This window comes from Cetorhinus maximus, chromosome 6 (genome assembly GCF_964194155.1).
Source record: "Cetorhinus maximus chromosome 6, sCetMax3.hap1.1, whole genome shotgun sequence".
Lineage (NCBI taxonomy): Eukaryota > Metazoa > Chordata > Chondrichthyes > Lamniformes > Cetorhinidae > Cetorhinus > Cetorhinus maximus.
The window spans coordinates 38,481,639-38,496,985 of record NC_135884.1 but is presented as its reverse complement, the minus strand read 5'-3'; the positions used below and the strand labels follow the sequence as shown (position 1 = coordinate 38,496,985).

Below are 15,347 nucleotides of genomic sequence, written 5' to 3'. Positions count from 1 at the left end.
CTTAATATGTGTGAATAGTCACAATTTTCAAAACAATGTTGATTTATTTTAACATTTTTCCTTACTTTTGTTAACGTTGAAGGTGTTTTTAAAGCAGTGCGTATTGAAATATGTAAATTAAAAAATATCAATTGGTAAAATAAACACCAAATATTAATGAAATCTGATGAATTCACTGGAAGAGTTATGCAATTAACGAACATCAGAATTATAAGAAGATAGCTGAATCACCCTGAATTAATGATTTCACAGGATGCCATCTACTTACTTTCTCATATTGTTTGACTTATCATCATTCCAGTAAGTTGCCCTCATTATCAGCTTTCACTATTTAAATAAAATTATATAATTTGTAAATTATCTTAAATAAGGATCGAGGAAATATGCAAAGCAATGTTGTGTTGAATTGCGCTTTTTCGAACATTTCTGTTTATCAAAGCAATATATTGAGTGATTCAATCTTCAACTCACTATCAGTGTGAGCATTTTCATAATTCTTGAGCAGCCTGTGTCAGTAAAGTGGAATGTTTTCACTGGCCATTTCAAGAAGGGTGATAAAGGAGAAATGACAACAAAATGGCATCAATAGAAGGCTTTCTCTTCAGAGAAACGCAAAATAATGAACCACTTTGCAATGAAATCACTGGGGGAAAAAATAATAACCTCTCGCTGTGACTGCTGCAACAGTTCTGTACATGTTTTGTTTACACTGTCCTTCATTCAAAGGCAGCCGTGAACACTTACAGTTGATGGGTTAAGGGGAGCAGCCATTCTTATCCCACTGGGATTCTGGGGAGGATAGCAATTAGTGTAATGACTTAGAACAGTTTAAACTTACACCATCCATTTTAGTTGAGTTGGAGGGAAGATTGTGATTCTTTTCACAAAAAATGGTTTAATATTCAACCACCAAATTTAGGAATAAAATCCTAAATGAAAATAGCTGATCTTTGACAATGACATAGGATCAACTATATTTTTTTCACATTTACTGTTGTCTATTTCTGTATTTCAATCCAGTGGATGCGGATGGCTCCCCTCGAATAATAGAAATAAAAATCAGGAGAGATGTAAAATGGGCTGTCGACTTGTTATCATCCAAATCAAACAATTAATCATCCATTTTACACTATTGCATAAAGCTGAAATTTGCCCCCATGAGTTGTGGCGCTCATAAAACTCTCTTGCCAATTCACCCTATCAGCTAGTCTAAGATGCTTCTACCATGGAAGAAATGTTTATATTGCAGCTTGTCAGATTGTTAATCAATCTGCAAATCTTTCCATTACTTCACACTCCAAGGGAAGAGTGTAAAGATACAAAAACAATTGATGTCCATGTAAGCAATTTACAGCCAATGCAGTACAAGAAGATGAAATAAACAACAAACAGCAATGAGGTAAATGACCAATTAGGATGCAGATAGAGGGATAAATATTGCCCGGGACATCAGGGCAAAATTTTGCCCTTGCCGGGCAGGTGTGACAGGTGGGCCCGGGAGCGAAGTCAACCGCTGCCCGCGTTTGGGCCCCAACATGCATTTCACTGGCTGGCCAATTAACGGCAGTGCTGAGTGGCGGGAGGAGCAGGAGCGCGGAAGTGTGCGCACGCGCAGGGGTGTGCGCATTAAAAGCTCCCTGAGGCACAGAGCTGCCTCAGGGAGCTGAAGATTTTTATCAATATAAATAAAGAATTTTAAAATAATGAAAACCTGTCCCCTCATGTGACTCTGTCACATGAGCAGGGACATGTAAAATATGAGAGCGAAAAGCTTTTATTTTTCTTTAATCATTGGATGAAATCTCATCCCGCCAGTGGATGAGGTTTTGGCAAAAATGCAAAAGCCGCTTGGCCTTATTGCCTGCCTGCCAACCGAACGGTTGGACGGGCAGCGAAAAATTCCAAACAATTAGTTGATTAAGGGCCTTAATAGGCTGCTTAATTGTCGGTGGGCACGCTGCCAACTCCCACGTGCACCCGCAAACTGAAATATCATGCAAGTGCACGATGATGTCTGGACGCTTGCCTGACGTCGTCGCGCGTCATTTTATGCTTGTAAGGGTCGGGCTCATGCCCACCCGACGGGCGCAATATTTTGCCCCAGGAGATCTTCTCTGCTCTTTTCAAATAGTGTTGTGAGATATTTCACATCCACTGAAGACAGCAGATGGTAACCTTAGTTTAACATATCATTTGAAAGATGGCATCTTTGGCAGTACAGCATTCTATTGGTTCTGCACTGGAGTGTCAGCTTAGATGAGGTGCTCAAGTCTCTTGAGGCTTCAATCCACAAATTTCCCGTTCACATACATACGTGAGTGCAACCATTAAGCCAAGGCTGACATCAGGTAACAGAATACAAGACCAGGCTGTCTCCAGTGATGATGCAGCCTACTGAAGAGTCTTCCTAGGGGTCATAAGCCCTGAGACTGAGGGAAATTTGGCTCTTAAAAGCCTGATGATATCACAGTACATCCAAACATCACTGGTGACCTAGTCATCAGGTATCATCTTGATGCAGGACCCAGAATAGGTTTAAGGTCAGCAACCAGTGCGTAGGCAGAAGTAGCAAAAGAAACACTTGCTGTAAATATATACAGGCTCAGTACAGTCATTCTGTGATGTATAGCCCAGTATTCTAAAGTTAGTATGTTCCTTATTTTATGTTTCAGAGGATGTTTGGAGGTCAGTTTGCAAGGGGAGATAGTTCCTTCTATGTGCCATTCCTTGAACCATTGCCTACTTAAGCAGATCTCTTTTGAGGCATCACAGAGGGGGTTGGTGTAGTCCATCAACTCTGGTGAGAGAGCTGATCTTCTCCTTTGTTGCCTTCTCCTGCATACTGCTGCTTCTATTCTGCATCCATGAAACTGCATATATGGGAATGCCATAGTGAACAAATGTCATTGACTTGAAGCTTGGGTTTTGTATTTGAGAGATCAATAATCTCATACTAAAACTACTGTGCCAAACTTATTCTGCAGGAATAGTTTACAAAGACCCATTCCAATTAAGTGATAAAATGAAAATTCAATTGGTCAAACATGTGAAATCCCACAAGAATTTATTCAATCTATTATCATAGAAAGCTGTGAAGGAGCTCTGAATCCATGGTGATGAGCTTTCAATGGTCCTTCTGAGTCATTTTATTTCTTTTAACAGTGCCTCATCAATTGTCAATAGACTGATAAACTCAGCCACTAAGTGTCAAACAAAATTCAAAGGATTTGCTGTTGTTTCAAATGAATCCTATATTTTTGCAATATGCAAAGGTTTTCAAGAAATCAAGATATGAAGCATGCCAGCTTTTCTACATAATAAGCAAAATATCATTGTACCCATTTTCTCTGCTCAAGATATCCAAATATGGTGAACATTTCAAAAAGAAGGGACTCAGATGGAAATTAAAACAGAAAAGGTTGCAAATATAAAACAGGTCTTAAAATATCTGAGAAGCTAAACGCTTTGGGTGTAGATATTCCTTCAGAACTAGAATCTGGAAGATAAGAGAGCTTCTTAAAAGGGTCTCGCCAACATTTCAATTTCTGACGGAATTGTTAACGTGTCTTCTTCAGGTGCTGACAAATTCTGGTGCTTTTAGTTCAGATTTCCAATATTTTTCTATTTATTTATTTTTGTAAGGTTCAAGTTGAGTTTTGGAAATATTTAAACTGTCCTGTTAATTGATGAGGCCATGAAACAGAGATCAAGTCCAGTGGCATGGGTTATACCTAGATTGGTGCATTGCTTGATTTTAAACAATTCATCGTTGTTTATATGGATACTGCATGCCTCAGTTCCAATTTAATTTCACTACAGTCTGTTTTCTTGAGAATGTTTAATTTGACTTAAGTTGATTCTACCAGTGACCTCTAGTGAGACACAATAACATCAGTCATAAACACTTCACAAAGCAGACTCCAACTGAGCTTGCCTGTTCAAAATTGAACTTTTCATTCTTCATAGGTTCAAATTTGAGAAAGATAAAATAGAAAATATTAGCCTACTAGTCCTGCTAAAATAGTTGTAAAATGTCTTAAACATAAATGTCTTGATTTTAAAATATTTATCCTTGATTTCAAATCCCTCCACTGCTTTGCCCCTCCCTATCTCTGTAATTTCCTCCAGGCCCACAATCCTCTGAGATATCTGTGCTCCTCTAATTTTGGCCTATTGCGCATCCCCCATTTTAATTGGTCCACCATTGATGGCCATGCCTTCAGTTGCCTCTGCCCCAAGCTCTGGAAAACCCTCTCTACACATCTCTACCTCACTTTCCTCCTTTAATGCACTCCTTAAAACCTACCTGCTTGGCCAAGTTTTTCAATACTTTAGCATCTCATTATAAACCCTGCCCGCTGGAATCATCTCCCCACGCTGAATCATCCAGGCACTCACGCCGACACGTTTCCCAATTGTACATAAGCGATGTGCACCTGGCGAGCTACAATTCGCTCGGGGCTTTGAAGTCTGTTTGCCTACCTTGCTTCGGTAACACTTGTGGTTATCAGCGCCAGGCTTCGCAGGCAGCACCACATCACTTTTAAGGCTGCTCACAGGAAGGTCTCTAAGGGGTGGCTTTTCAACAGTTGCATGGCTAATTCTTGCTTGGGTAAGGGGGAGAAGTGGCCTCAGTCAAGGGAAGAGGCTGCAGGTCAAGGGCAGTACTGGGGAAGGGAGGTATCCCAGGGTGTGCGAGGGGACACATGTTGATCTGTGCAAGTGGCCTCAAGATGGTGAAGGCTGAGGAGGCAGTCTCCAGAGGAGATGAGGCAAGATGGAAATGTGCGGGTGTGTGTGAAAGAATGAGTGTTGATGTCCCTTGAGCTGGCAGTGAGTGAGAAACCAGTGAATGTTTGATGGCCTTGTAAGTATGTGAGTTTAGAGTGATAAGGTGTTTGCCTTATCCTGGCGGCACAGATGAGGTAATTTATCCTCTTTCTGCACTGGATGGCCAGCCTCTTGTGTGCAGCATTGCCACTGACCACCTCTGCCACCACTTCCCAAGCCGGAGTGGTGAGACTGATGGGCCTCCTGCAGCCAGAGCAGGAGTAGAGGACATCACGGTGGGCCTCCAAGGCAGCCAGAAGGCATCCCAGCTATGCGTCACTGAATCAGCTTCTTGGCTTTTGGGGCCGCCTCTTCACCGGAGCAGTCCTGGGCTGCAAACATTAAGAGGTGTACATATGGCGCCATGCACGAGGTAACAGCGTGGTGGGCAAATAACAGGCCGCCCACCAGCGAGATGGCGTGTTTCCTGCAGCTGCATTATTAATGAGGCAGGGGTGGGTCGATACAGCACAAAAAGCCGTCACTGCAGCTGGCAGGAAAAACATCCTTTTTCCTGCCCACCACTGCACTTTGTGCAAATCTGGGACAATTCCGTCCATTATATAAGTTATTGTCGTGTTTATTATAAGAACATAATAAAACAAATATAAAAAATACAAGTCTGCTTATCCATTTTTTTCTTATTGACAATAAAGCTAAAGTGGAATGATCTTATAGCAATTATCCTTTTTAGTCCAACATTGAAAAGTTTGAAGTTAAGTTTACGTTGTCGTCTGGCATTGCATTAAGCACAGTGATCAGCATTCTGCAATCGTGCATTGTCATATCAATTGCTTCAAGAAGAATGGAGAGGGAGCACTGCACTGTCTTTTGGATGAAATGTTAAACTGAGGCTGTCTGTCTGCTCAAACAAATGTAAAAGATCCCAGAGCACTATTTCGAAGAAGAGCAGGGGAATTATTCCCGGCATTCTGGTCAATGTTTATCCTTCACTCAACATCACAAAAAAACAGATTATCTGGTCTTTATCAGATTGCTGCTTGTGGGAATTTGCCAAGTGCAAGTTGGCTTCCATATTTCCCAAGCTGCAACAGTGACTACACTTCAAAAGTGCTTCATTGGCTGTAAAATGCTTTGAGATGTCCGGTGGCCATGAAAAGTGCCGTATAAATGCAAATCATTTTTTCTGGTGAAAACCATCCTACCAATGAGTTAGATGATACCAATGCTGCCATATTTTTGTCAGAGCATGTTCAACTCTAAACCAGTAAACTCAAGTTTCAGCCCTGTATTTACTACTTAGGAAATGCTGAATAATGTTGCATAGTTGAAAGACTTTACAATCTGCAAAAAACTCCACTTCGGAATTATACAGAATTACATAAAATATATGGCACAGAACAGACCATTCTGCCCAACCAGTCTATGCCACTGTTTATGCTCTATCCTTCCTTATCTAATTCTATTAGCATAACTCTTTATTTCCTTCTCCCTCAAATGCTTATCTAGCTATCCCTTAAATGCATCTGTTCTATTTGCCTCAACTACTCCCTGTGGTAGCGAGTTCCACATTCTCACCACTCTCTGGGTAAAGAAGTTCCTTTTCAATTCCCTATTTGATTTCTTGGTAACCAGCTTATAATGATGGCCTCTAGCTTTGTTCTTCCACACAAGTGGAAATAAATTCTCTGTGTCTATTCTACCAAAGTATCTCACAATTTTAAAGACCTCTATGAGTTCACCCCTTAGCCCAGCCTATTCATTCTTCTCCTGACAGGAGAATCTTGCAGTTCTGGTATCACCTTTGTAAAGCTGTTTTGCCTCATCTCCAGTACCTCCATATCTTTTTTAATAACACAATGATCAAAATTGTTAACAGGTCTCCAAATGTGGTCAAGCCTCGGTTCAATACAAGTTTAACATTACTTCTCTACTTTCAATTTTCTCCCTCTAGTGATAAATCAGAGTGCTTAGTTTGCATTTTTATGTTCTTATTAACCTGATAGTTGAAGTGAATTGTGCATTTGTACACCCAAATCCCTTTACTCCTTTATCCCATTTAACTTTTTATTTTCTAAATAATAAGTGACCTGGTTATTTTTCATACCAAAATGTAATATCTCATACATATGTGTTGAAATTCATTTGCCAATTATATGTCGATTCTGCAAGTTTATTAAAGACTTCTTATAATCTGCTGCAGTTCTTTTCAGTATTGACTGTCCTCCCCAATTTGGTGCCAATCGCAAATTTAGAAACGGTGGCTGGAATTTTACGGCCCACCTGGGGTCGGGATGGCAGGCAGGAGTGGGGGGGCGGTGCCGTAAAATTGGGCACCATGCCAGTGGTGCCATTCCTGCTGCCTGTCCACCCGCTCCTGCTGTATCAACAGGAGAGGAGATATCGGGTAGGCAGCACACCAGTGGGTCAATTGAAGCCTTTAATTGGTACCAGATCAGATACACAATGACAGCAAGTTATTGTTCAAAAGCCTGTGAGAAGCTGTAAGCATGGTTCCTTTGCTGCTCACCACAAAATCTAGGGTTTGTTACTTGCTAGAAATTGTCCTGAGGCAGAGTTTTTCACTGAGTGGGCAGGCGCGCACCCGACCCGCTCGAGCGTGAAATAGCGCGTGATGACGTTGGGCAAGCATCCCAATGTCATCGTGCACTCGCGCAATATTTCGGTCAGCGGGCGCCCGCTAAACTCGAAAGCCCGCCCGCTAGCAATTAAGACAGCAATTAAGCCCAATAATGGCACAATTAATAGAGATTTTTCATTACCCATCCAACGCTACGGTTGGCGGGTGGGCGAATCGGCCAGGCGGCCTGTGCATTTTTCAGGAAACCTCATCTTCCATGATAAATTAAAATTAAAATAAATTTCCGTGGACAGCATTCTCATGACCTTCATTTTCAGGTGGCTGATTATGAAGGTTGGACACTTTTTCTGGTTTCTGTGAACTTTATTTTAGGTTGTTTAGGTCTTCAGCTCCCTCAGGCAGCTCTCTGCCTTCAGAGAACTTTCTATGAACGTTCGCCCGTGCCTGCGCCGACTTCAATGCTCGCCCTCCTCCTGCCCCCACCCCAGCAGTGCTGAGCCTTTCAGCGCGCGCTTCACACTGGCTGGCAGTTAAGTGGCCAGTGTGAAATCGCAGTCAGCAGTCCATTCCCCAGCCTCTCCTGGGCCCGCCGATCATGCCTGCATGCTGATCTAAAAATCCTGCCCCAATCTTTCTCCATTTTCATGTATCGTCTTCCCTTGAAAGATGCAACAGTCTCTGTGATGACCCCCTTCCCGTGCCAAAGTATCCTACATTCCAACAATTCTCCTTGCAAGTAATATTTTCCTAATTACCCTCCTTACTGTTTGTAATAATTTTAAATTGATGGCCACACATCACTAATTTCTCAATCAGACGAAATAGTCTTTCCCTATTCATTCTTATCAAAATCAATAATTTTAAATAGCACTATTAAGTCTGCTCTTCGCTTTCTCGGTGCAAGTAGAAATAGTTCAAGGATCTCAGTTCTCTAATTCTAATTATTGTTTTTCATCGCTGGTATCATTCTGGTGAGCTTACATTGAACACTTTCTATATCTTTTAATGCCGCTTCTATAATGGGGTTTGCAAAGCTTCATGCTGTGGTTTAACTCTGGCCTAATCAATATTTGTGCAAATTCATTATCACCTCTTTCTTCTCATACTATATATGCCTATTTATAAAGCCCAAAATTCCAGTACCCTTTTTAATGATGACCTGCAGTTGCACACTGAACAACTTCTCCTTCAACTCCTCTCACTTCCTCCAAATAAAAGGTGTGGCTATGGGTACCCGCATGGGCCCCAGTTATGCCTGTCTCTTTATGGGGTACGTGGAACATTCCTTGTTCCAGTCCTACTCCAGCCCCCTCCCACAACTCTTTCTCCAGTACATCGATGACACCTCCATCCCTCACCAGGATGGTCTGAGGGCTCTCCACTTCTTCCTCGAACAGAGGCCCGAACAATCCCCATCCGCCACTACTCTCCTCCGTCTGGCTGAACTTGTTCTCACACTGAACAATTTCTCCTTAAACTCCTCTCACTTGCTCCAAATAAAAGGTGTTGCTATGGGTACCCGCATGGGCCCCAGTTATGCCTGTCTCTTTATGGGGTACGTGGAACATTCCTTGTTCCAGTCCTACTCTGGCCCCCTCCCACAACTCTTTCTCTGGTACATCGATGATTGCTTCAGTGCTGCTTCATGCTCTCGTCTGGACCTGGAAAAATGTATTAATTTTGCTTCCAATTTCCACCCCTCCATCATTTTCACATGGTCCATCTCTGACACTTCCCTTCCTTGACCTCTCTGTCTCAATTTCTGGTGATAGAACGTTCACCAATATTCATTACAAGTCTACTGACTCCCACAGCTACCTCAACTACAGCTCCTCACACCCCGCTTCCTGTAAGGACTCCATCCCATTCTCTCAGTTCCTTCGCCTTCGTCGCATCTGTTTTGATGATGCCTCTTTCAAAAACAGTTCCTCTGACATGTCTTCCTTCTTCCTTAACCGAGGTTTTCCACCCACGGTGGTTGACAGGGCCCTCAACCGTGTCCGGCCCATCTCCCGCGCATCCGCCCTCACACCTTCCTCTCCCTCCCAGAACCATGCTAGTGTCCCCCTTGTCCTCGCTTATCACCCCACCAGCCTCCGCATACAAAGGATCATCCTCCGCCATTTCCACCAACTCCAGCATGATGCCACCACCAAACACATCTTCCCTTCACCCCCCCTGGCGGCATTCCGCAGGGATCCTTCCCTCCGGGACACCCTGGTCCACTCCTCCATCACCCCCTACACCTCAACCCCCTCCCACGGCACCTTCCCATGCAACCACAGAAGGTGCAACACCTGCCCCTTTACTTCCCCTCTCCTCACCGTCCAAGGGCCCAAACACTCCTTTCAAGTGAAGCAGCATTTCACTTGCACTTCCCGCAATTTAGTCAACTGCATTCGTTGCTCCCAATGCGGTTTCCTCTACATTGGAGAAACCAAACGCAAACTGGGTGACCGCTTTGCAGAACACCTTCGGTCTGTCTGCAAGCATGACCCAGACCTCCCTGTCATTTGCCATTTCAACAATCCACTGCTCTCATGCCTACATGTCCGTCCTTGGCCTGCTGCGTTGTTCCAATGGAGCTCAACGCAAACTGGAGGAACAGCACCTCATCTTCTGAATAGGCACTTTACAGCCTTCCGGACTGAATATTGAGTTCAACAATTTTAGATCATGAACTCTCTCCTCCATCCCCGCCCCCTTTCCGATCCCCCCCTTTTTTTCTCCAATAATTTATATAGATTTTTCTTTTCCTACCTATTTCCATTATTTTTAAATGTATTTCCATCCATTGTTTTATCTCTACCTTTTAGCCTATTTCGATCCCTTCCATTCACCCCACCCCCACTAGGGCTATCTGTACCTTGCTTGTCCTGCTTTCTACCCTTAATTAGCACATCCTTTAGATAATATCACCACCTTCAACACCTCTTTGGCCTTTTGTCTATGACATCTTTTGGCTATCTCCACCTATCGCTGGCCCTCTATCCAGCTCTACCAGCTTATATTTCACCTTTTTTCTATTTTTCCTTAGTTCTGTTGAACAGTCATTCGGACTTGAAACGTTAACTGTGTTCCTCTCTACAGATGCTGCCAGACCTGCTGAGTTTTTCCAGGTATTTTTATTTTTGTTATGTAATTGTGTATCTGAACTTGTAGGTCCCTCTGTCCATCCAAACCCTTCAGCATACTTCCATAAAGTGTATCCTACCATCCATTTCTTTCTTTTCTCCTTGGTGCAGTTCTCCTCAGTATTGACTGTCCTCCCCAATTTGGTGCAAATCGCGAATTTAGAAATGGTGGCCGGAATTTTGCAGCCCACCCCGGGGCAGAATGGCAGGCTGGGGTGCCATAAAATTTGGCGTCATGCCAGTGGCACCATTCTCGTTGCCTGTCCACCTATTCCCGCTGCAATTTTACATTTCTTATTTTACATTTATTCACAATAAAGTACATCTGCTATTCCGCTAACCTATACCTTTCTGAAGTCTTTTACAGTTTTTCTTGATATTTACCAAATCATCGACTTTTGTGTCATCAGCAAATTTTGAAATTGTGTTCCCTATAACCAGTCCAGATCAACTATACATACAGAGAACAAAAACAACCCAACATTGACTGCTGGGGTACATAATTTCCAACCATTTCCCCAATACTCATTTAGCATATCTGTTTATTGTTCATCAATCAACTTTCTATCTGTATTTCCTCTGGGTCATTTTATGAAAATTCCATGGGCAGGATATTCCCCCCCTCCCGTCGGGGGCGAAGTTGAATTGCGGGCGCGCACAGGCGCGCTCCTGATCAGCGCCCCTGATCGGGGGCGCGGTGCCATTTTACGTGGGCAGGCCTAGCGTGACGTCTGCATGGAAGCGCTATGCGCTCCCTGTGTGGGCGGGGGGAAATCCCTAAACCTGAGAATGCGTTCTTTCGCGCATGCACACGAAAGAGTGCACTCATCTCCCTGAGGCTAAGTGCTGCCTCAGGGAGATCGGTTGTTCTGTCAAAAATATTAAAAATAGAGAAAAAAAAATTCTGACATGTTCCCTCATGTGACACTGTCCATTATGTCCATAATTTTTTCAAAAACTATAATAAAATTTTTAAAAACCTACATGAAACCTCATCCCGCTCGTGGATGAGGTTTCAAGCTTTTTCTAATTCCCGCCAGGGCTCCTGGCCTGCCCACCAACCTTAAGTTTGGATGGGCAGGTCCATTGATTAGTTAAATGACTCTGTCAATTGGCCATTAACAGGTCGGCGGACGCACAGCTGATTTTGCACGGCGGGGGGCCTACCTGAAAATTTAAATGGGGCGCAGTGACTTCGGGAGTTCCTCCCAAAGTCACTGCGCATCATTTTACATGTCGGCGAGCAGGCCCCGCCCCCGCTCACTGACGGGAAAATCCTGCCCCATGTTCCCCAATATGTGCTAAGTTAGCTAATCTCAAGGAGGACAATGCTAGGATAATTTTGAGTGGCTTTAACATCTTAGATAGGAATGGGTAAAAAGACAGCCAGACATCCTACCCCTGATTGTTATCAGTGTTTCTGGAAAGTGAATGTCAGTGAGCACAATTTTTGGAGTCAACAGTCAATGCATTCAACAGTCAAATAGTCCACTGCATTCACTTGCTATCCTCACCTTAACCGAGATGCCAGAGGGAAGCTTCACTCTGAATTAAAGATGTTGAACTTGGATGAAGTTTTCAACCTCGATTACTTCAACACTCTAGATCTAGTTTGCAAATTTCTGATTTGGATTAAATTAAAACAGAACAAACAAAGCTCAATCTATCCATAGTGCTATTGATCTTTTGGATATGAGCTTTTTTTTGACTCTTAAGGCTAACAAAAACTTGCACTATTTTGTAATTTTCTGTTCTTCACCAACAACTGCGTAGTTAACATATTAGCATTTCTTTTTCCTTATTTGTATGTGAAATACAATAAAAAATTAAATTCAATTAACTATAAACAATTATTTGATCAAACTAAAGGAGACACATTCATTATATTGGAACGGTTATAGTAAGATTAAGTGTTGGTCTCACTGTTGCTTATGGGACCTTGTTGTATGCAAATTAGCTTCCATTTATGCCTACAGTGCAACAGTGATTACAGTTTAAAATTACTTTAGTGACTGCAAACCACTTTTGGACATCCTACCAATGCCATTATATAATGTGGGAAAACCATTACATAAATTTAAGTTCTTCATTCCCTCTTTACAGCAGCTGCTGTACTTTGCATTGTCTTGAAATCAAACCTTTTGATCCTTTAAAAGTTTGTAGGGAAGAACAAAGTGCTACAGGAAATTTTGTTTACTTCTGACAGTAATTTGAAAATACTGGTATGCTTCACGCCACATACGAGCACATTAAAGCACTAAGTTCCACATCAAGCCTCAAAGGCGCACTATTTTCATCTTATAACGATTTTTTGGTAATTTTTTCTTGTTTGTTTATAATCACGCAACAAGACATAAATCATGCTGAAATTCTAATATCACTTTCATATGATGTCATTGTTACAAAAACAATGCATATTACAACTATTCTCCCCAAGCCAATGCATGTTTCAATCTGATAGCACTTTTTAAATCAATTATTGAGCTTTTAAACTAGCAAAGAAGTTTACAAAAAATTAACTATCACAGTAATTGCTCATTGCTGATTCAGGCATTTTAGTTTTGATATCAGCAAATTTTAATAAAGTAATAGGTTAATTAAGGTTCTACAATACAAGTTTTACTAAGCAGAGCCATTGGTTTTTCAATAATCTCAGCAGATATTACAAGTAAAAGCCTTTTTGAAGAGAGAATGTTTTCATGACCTTAAACTAAGTAGTTCATACATTAGCTTTCAAGATATTCACCAACTTCAAAGAAAGCAAGGCACAGTCTCAAAAATTCAATAAAGACTCTGTGTTCCATTTTAAAAACCAATTTAGATGAATCCGATATAAAAGCAAAATACTGCGGATGCTGGAAATTTGAAATAAAAACAGAAAGAGCTGGAAATGCTCAGCAGGTTTGGCAGCATCTGTGGAGACAGAAACAGAGTTAACATTTCAAGTAGATTATAGCTCTTCTCAGAACTGCTCTGAACTTCTAAAGGACAGTTTTGAAGAAGTTCTGAAGAATTTCAAAGCAACATCTTCAGTTCTGAAGAAGAGTCATATTCAACTCGAAACGTTAGATAAATCTGAGTCTTGTCCGTAAGATAGTGTGCTGCTCTGCCTCACTGATTTTGAATGCACAAACCATTTTACCCTACATTCTGTACATCATTTTAGTTAATGTAGCAACTTGATGGAAAAGCTTATGGAAATAAAAATACCTTCTGTAATATGTAGGATGCCAGGGTTTTCAGTCGCCTGGTTCCATGAGTCTTTGACTACAGACTTGTAGACCATCCTGTCATTCAGGTTCTGTTGTGGTCGGAAGTTGTTCCTCAAGTACTCCACCGATTTGACGTGGTCTTGCTGTTCAGTGGTAAATATGGAATAAAAAGCATCCAGCTGCACAAAGCAATCAAACATGAAGAAATTAATGGTGGTTAGAGAATAAATCATTCATAATGGAATATCTTGGTTGTAAAATGCCAGGAAACCATGATGCCAAAACTGATATGTTGTAGAGGAAGCAGAGTTACTCATAGAATTAATGCCAGCGATCTTATCTAGCCCTAGTTCCTATCCTGCCACACTATGAGAAAATTATAAACTTGAAGATCCAACAGTAGTTGTTGCCAATCTCATTATTAAAAGGATAACTGAAGAGTTCTAATTTAAAAATAGGGGGACAATATGTTTAATTTCACATAATATTGTAATAACGCCGTGCTTTATATCAAAATTACTTTATTTATTTATTGGGATGAAACCAATGGTTGAGTTTTAAAAGACTGAACAACCGCATTTCAATGACTTAAAACAGCAGCTTCCCAGATAGCTGAATAGTAAATAGCTGTACCCTGCAAATTCCAAAGCTATTGTAATGGAGCCAGACTGTCTAGAAGAACCCATCAGAGACAATCACCTTAGGGGAACGTGAATGGCTCACCTCCTGAATCATTCACAAAGCATCCAGATAATAAGCTGTGTACCCAGCTGTGTGTGGAAGAAGCCATTAGGCACAATCACTTTGAACAATGAACCCTGGCTAAGAAAGGAACTCTTCCAACCATAATCTAATCCTGTCTAAACCATGGATTTGGAATCAACTTGCTATGACTATGTTTGGGTAACTGGTCAGTTGGCAAGAGGGAATCTTGTGATGAGCCAACAAACCCTCTTTTTTGTTTTAAGAAACTGCTTTTCTCCAGGATAGAGAACAGAAGAAGCAGCAAATAGAGGAAGAGGAAGATGAAGATGCAGAAGAAGGATCCTGAGTGGGCACTCCCTCTCTCTACATCTACCCTGAAAACTTGAGCCCTGTCTGTTTTTTGACCATCTGCAAGCTGCAGACAGTCAGAGAGTGTTTTTAACAATCAGCCCAGCAGTTGCCGATTCAGAAGTGAATATATAAATCGTATGTCAACATCTTTAAATCGTCTCGACACAGAATCCAAAAAGATCATCAAGTCTAGTCTGAACCATCCAAGGCATCAATGTACTAAATCAGTATGCAACTGACTATTTTTGGACTTTGAAACTACTTAATCTATCTTCCCACTTTGTAACTTATTTGTATGTGTATGTGAACTCTTGAATGCATGCATGTGTGAGAGGTAGAGCGTTTTTTTAGATTGGGTATTAAGTACAATAAATACTATTCTCCTTTCTTTAAAATCTTACAGAATAATCTGTCTGTGTGTGTTTTTTACAGTCATAGCATGTAAACAGTTAAACACTCACCAAATTGGCAAGCGTAACCTTTTTTAAAAACCCTGTTGCAGTCAAATGTGGAGTGTGAAAAGAGGGGAGCCATTCTACTCCTTCTCACCTG

At 41.6% G+C, this 15,347-nt stretch overlaps 1 protein-coding gene across 1 annotated transcript in view; it reads right to left on the bottom strand.

The window, feature by feature from the left end:
• Window positions 1–15,347, bottom strand: part of LOC144681722 (receptor-type tyrosine-protein phosphatase gamma-like) — an 803,078-nt gene that overhangs the window by 254,622 nt on the left and 533,109 nt on the right. Inside the window, exon 8 of the mRNA XM_078543625.1 lies at window positions 13,738–13,918. Within this exon, the coding sequence (XP_078399751.1) occupies window positions 13,738–13,918 (181 nt within the window). The remainder of the gene's footprint in view (window positions 1–13,737; window positions 13,919–15,347) is intronic.